General features: G+C 38.3%; 2 protein-coding genes across 2 annotated transcripts; one reads left to right on the top strand and one right to left on the bottom strand.

Moving 5' to 3' along the window:
* The first annotated feature begins 278 nt into the window (after positions 1-278).
* Positions 279-2,291, top strand: LOC112715723 (nascent polypeptide-associated complex subunit alpha-like protein 2). The gene is made up of 4 exons (XM_025767534.3): positions 279-662; positions 787-895; positions 1,523-1,641; positions 1,747-2,291. The coding sequence occupies exons 1-4, from the start codon at positions 558-560 to the stop codon at positions 2,095-2,097; spliced, it is 684 nt and encodes a 227-aa protein (XP_025623319.1). The 5' UTR covers positions 279-557; the 3' UTR covers positions 2,098-2,291.
* Positions 2,292-2,597: 306 nt separating this feature from the next.
* Positions 2,598-4,195, bottom strand: LOC112715722 (peroxidase 5). The gene is made up of 4 exons (XM_025767533.3): positions 3,900-4,195; positions 3,609-3,800; positions 3,358-3,523; positions 2,598-3,229 (listed from the first exon to the last, which is right to left on the bottom strand). The coding sequence occupies exons 1-4, from the start codon at positions 4,110-4,112 to the stop codon at positions 2,817-2,819; spliced, it is 984 nt and encodes a 327-aa protein (XP_025623318.1). The 5' UTR covers positions 4,113-4,195; the 3' UTR covers positions 2,598-2,816.
* Between the last annotated feature and the right edge of the window lie 243 nt (positions 4,196-4,438).

Consider the following 4,438-nt stretch of genomic DNA (forward strand, 5'->3'; position numbering starts at 1 on the left):
GCATTGAAATTGCAGAGGGTGCAATATGTAGCTTGAAGCTGCAGTATTAGACTGTTAAAATTATGCGAGATATGATGAAAATTTGAGGAGAACAGTATTGTTTTCGAACAGAGCGGGATCAGGGACCATTTTGTCCCCTGTTAGAGTTGTTAGAGATTATTTTGTCCTCCGTTAGATTTGACGGAACAAAAGACTTAAGTGACTAACGGAATTAATTGTTATGAATCAATCGAATAATTAATTTTAGTTAAAAACTAAATGTCTGATCCAAAATTTTTGGACGCCAAAATAAATAAATATTTTTTTTTTTTTTTGTAATTAATCTGATATGTGAACAATAATGTTTAAGGGAAAGAATAAAGGGATGGAGTACGGTGGTAAAAAAATGGGCCCAAATATGGGCCCAATAAAGTTTGGAAACCCTTGGTAGTTGTTACTGAGGGAGAGGATTGCATAGGAAAAGGCAGAAGCGTTGTTATCCCCTGTCTATCCATTTCATCCATTTCTTAAACTCAGCTCTCAGCTCAGTGTTGTATTGAGCTCCGCCGCTAGCTGCCATGTCTCCAGGTCCCGTCGTTGATGCACCCGCCGCTGACACCACCGCCGACCAACAACTCCCTCCTGTCGATGACGCTACCAACAAGAAAAAGCCTCATCCCCAGGTTCTCCCTATTTTGCCTTCTCTCTCTTTGTCTATGCGATTCAATTCTTCTTCTTTTTCTTCTTCCGTTTTGTTTCGATTGGTTTCTTATGTATTTATGTGATCTATTTCTTTTTTCTACTCAGGAAGAAGACGAAGCTCCTGTTGTTGAGGACGTCAAGGACGACGACGAAGACGCCGATGATGACGACGATGACGACGACGACGATGATGACAAGGAAGACGGTGCTCAAGGTTCTCTTCTTTGTGTTTATTTGTTTTAAATCTCCATATCGTTAACGTATTATTCTATTATTTTTTTAAATTATTTTCACCCTAATTATTTTATATCCTATTGAATTTCGATCCACTTGTTTCTAGCGTAGTATACACATAAAGTTCTAAAGGAAGCTTGATAGCAGTTTAATATGATGTTGTTCTGAATTCATTGGCGTTCATGACCTCACGTGCTCTAGTTGGATATATGAATTAGATTATATTGTTGCTGGAGCTGAAAGTTGCTATACAATACTCATTTATATGAATGCCTTTGTCGGAATTGTGTAATCTTTGAGCTCTGCTGTTGTAGGGTTCTTTCGAATAATTATGTGTCATTTTGCTCTCTGTACCTGTTATTTGTGTTATGATTCTTCTCTATGTCTTTTAGTAAAGCTAACTGATCTTGAGTTACATTATTTTCTATTACTTGGTCGCGAAATTACTTATGACATTAATGGCCTTACATATAGAGAACACAATGAATGTGTTCTACTTATTATTATATGCCTCCAATTCAACACCATATATGCATTGAAGCACTTGTGTTGAATGTTAATCCTTTTCCTAAATATCTATTATTATGTTTTTTGGGCTGAGATGCAGGCGGTGCCGAGGGTTCAAAGCAGAGCAGAAGTGAGAAGAAGAGTCGAAAGGCAATGTTGAAGCTCGGGCTGAAGCCTGTAACTGGTGTTAGTCGTGTCACAATCAAGAGAACAAAAAATGTGAGTTATGAGTGTGTAAGCCGCAAGCGGACCTCTGCATACTGTTATTGTTTTGCTTGTGTATATGAAACATCAATGGCTTCTAACAATCTCTTTGTATCTCAGATTCTCTTTTTCATCTCAAAGCCTGATGTCTTCAAGAGTCCAAACTCCGAGACCTATGTCATATTTGGAGAGGCCAAAATAGAGGACCTGAGCTCTCAGCTGCAGAACCAAGCTGCTCAGCAGTTCAGGGTTCCAGATATGGCATCTGTTATGGCAAAACAAGATCAAGCTGCTGCAGCTGCAGGAGCACAGGCTGAAGAAGAAGAGGAGGAGGTTGATGAGACCAGCGTGGAACCCCATGACATTGATTTGGTCATGACACAGGCAGGAGTGTCAAGGAGCAAGGCCGTCAAGGCTCTCAAGACTCACGATGGTGACATTGTTGGTGCCATCATGGAGCTCACTACCTAATAGTCTTTATATTCTATTGTGCATTTGATTTCTGTCTCTCAGGATGATTTTGGAACTAGTGCCATCCTTAAGCTACTCTAGTTAAACTTTTTGCCATTTATTTTGGTTTACATTATAATTTTGTTGCTGTCCTTAAAATTTATGGGTGGCCATAATGGTCAGCCATATTATTTAGCTGTTTTTTCCTCCCAAAATTGCCTTCTGTGAGCTCAGTTTGTGTGCTAGTCTGTTAAATGGGATTATAGTTATGGTTGTCTTCGGTTTCTGAGCTTCATTATTAATATAATTGCCTAATAGGAATTCTTTGCTCTGTGAGATTGATTTATTTGAAAGAACTTGGATCAATTTTGAAATCTATGATGTTTTGCATCTAAACTAAATATCATTAATTCTTGAATTTAGTCGTTAGTTAAAACGTCCAATTATTAGGTTTCTAGAATGTCTAAACTTGGAGAAAAATATATCGGGTGGTTGATGGCGACACACTTTGATTCGATGGCTTTTGATAAAGTGAGTAGAGTTTTTTACTTGTTACAGGTAACAAACTGTCAATTTCAATACAAGGACTAATATACACCGACAGGTGATTTCATAATTTCATTCATTTGAAAAGAAAAAAAAAAAAGCAAAGCTAAGTTGCTTGCTTTGTAAACTACCAGATGAAACACGCCATATAGCAGCAACTTCAACCTCAGTCCTCCTTGACTTAAACCCCATTGCTAGCTATTGATCACTCTGCAATTTTCTCTTATCTCTCCATCATCACCCGTTAAGACACCAATTTGACCCATCTTCACCATCGCATCTGCAAACTTGTTTGCCCATGTGTATCGATCCCTTGCATGCTGATACACTTGACTAGCAGTCTCACTGTCAGTCAAGAGAGTCTGGTCAGATATGAACAGACCTCGGTTCGCCAAAATACCATTATAGTACCCTACATCCGCGACGCCGGGACTTGAAGGGTCCATTGGAACCACAATGTTTTGGTTTGTGTTCCCTTGTGGACATCTCCTCTTCAAGAACATCGCATATGAGGGATCCAAACTTGGATCCTGAAGTGAAGTACTACTGAAATTGTATAGCCTGCTGTTAAAAGCAAGACAATGAGAGCGTCCAATGGTGTGTGCTCCTGCATATGCAAAAATTAAGCCAAAAGCATATTAGATATAAAATCTTTCATGCGCCTCTATCTAATAGCTTAAGTTTTGGAAACAAGATAAAACTTGACTTATTTATCTTGAAGCTCTTAACTAATACCTGAAAGGGTGACCATTTCTTCTTGTGTTAAGCCCTTCTTCGAAAAGAGCTGAGTGAGTTGGTTAACATTGAAAGTTGGAGGAGGCAAGTCTGTTCTTGTGTCTGAAGCTAGTGAGATTCTACCATCTCTTCTTCCAGCTGGAACATCATAACCAACTCCTCCAACCTGCATGAATCCATGGATAAATCATTTTGATTTATTGAAAACACAAGGTTTGTATGCAGAGGGTGGGAAGAGCAGACAAACTTACTAACTCAATGCTGTCCCTGGCTGCGAATGCTACTATGTCTGCGCAGGAAACAACTCCTTTGCACACAGCTTCAAGCCTAGTCTTGGCACTGTCTATGACATCAAACCCTCTGAGACTCGGATTATTCGCCGGAGAGTCTTTCTCTGCTGTGTTCGAGGGAGTAGAATCAAGAAGCACTGATCCATCACATCCCTACAAATTAACAATATTTTAACTAATCTTTAGGTTACAAAAATTTGAAGTCATGAGCATATATATAAATGTAATAAATGGTTTAATATATTGACTTACTCTAACGAAGCAATCATGAAAATGCATTCTAACAAGGCCAGCAGCAAGTCCAGGATCTCTATTATAAGCTTTCCTGACTTCATCTTTTACAATGAACTCGGCCATGCCACATGAATAGCTGTAATACCCAACTTGAAGTTCAGAATGAACATGTTGACTCAACAAGTATATGGCAAAAACTATAACCATGCTATTCAGTTTTTTTGGACTCATTTTCTCTACAATATTATTATTGTCTTTAATGATTTCTGATTAACATTATGAAATAATCATGGCCTATTTATACTAATAAAGGCAATGATTGATGAGATTATTTTGCAGCTAAGTGCCATGTGATAAGGCATTTGGCTGTAACGTCATTTTTATTTGGTCAAGGTTAAAGAATATAATTGATTGAGGGGCAATAGACAAAGGACAAGGGAAAATGGTTAGATCACACTATTATTGTAGTGGTATGATAAATCCACTTGAGATTTCACTATATGCTAGGTTGAACAATTACGCGCTTGAATCAATTTTAGTTGACTTGAGTGCACGAA

Source organism: Arachis hypogaea, chromosome 10, assembly GCF_003086295.3.
Source record: "Arachis hypogaea cultivar Tifrunner chromosome 10, arahy.Tifrunner.gnm2.J5K5, whole genome shotgun sequence".
Taxonomy (NCBI): Eukaryota; Viridiplantae; Streptophyta; class Magnoliopsida; order Fabales; family Fabaceae; genus Arachis; species Arachis hypogaea.

Excerpts from the sequence above, each read along its gene's own strand:
- LOC112715722 (XM_025767533.3), bottom strand. The coding sequence starts at position 4,112 with ATGAGTCCAAAAAAACTGAATAGCATGGTTATAGTTTTTGCCATATAC. Across the intron at positions 3,801-3,899 it reads TTCATGATTGCTTCGTTAGA|GGATGTGATGGATCAGTGCT; the intron begins GTAAGTCAATAT and ends GTTAATTTGTAG. Across the intron at positions 3,524-3,608 it reads CCAGGGACAGCATTGAGTTA|GTTGGAGGAGTTGGTTATGA; the intron begins GTAAGTTTGTCT and ends GGATTCATGCAG.
- LOC112715723 (XM_025767534.3), top strand. The coding sequence starts at position 558 with ATGTCTCCAGGTCCCGTCGTTGATGCACCCGCCGCTGACACCACCGCC. Across the intron at positions 896-1,522 it reads CAAGGAAGACGGTGCTCAAG|GCGGTGCCGAGGGTTCAAAG; the intron begins GTTCTCTTCTTT and ends GCTGAGATGCAG. Across the intron at positions 1,642-1,746 it reads CAATCAAGAGAACAAAAAAT|ATTCTCTTTTTCATCTCAAA; the intron begins GTGAGTTATGAG and ends TTTGTATCTCAG.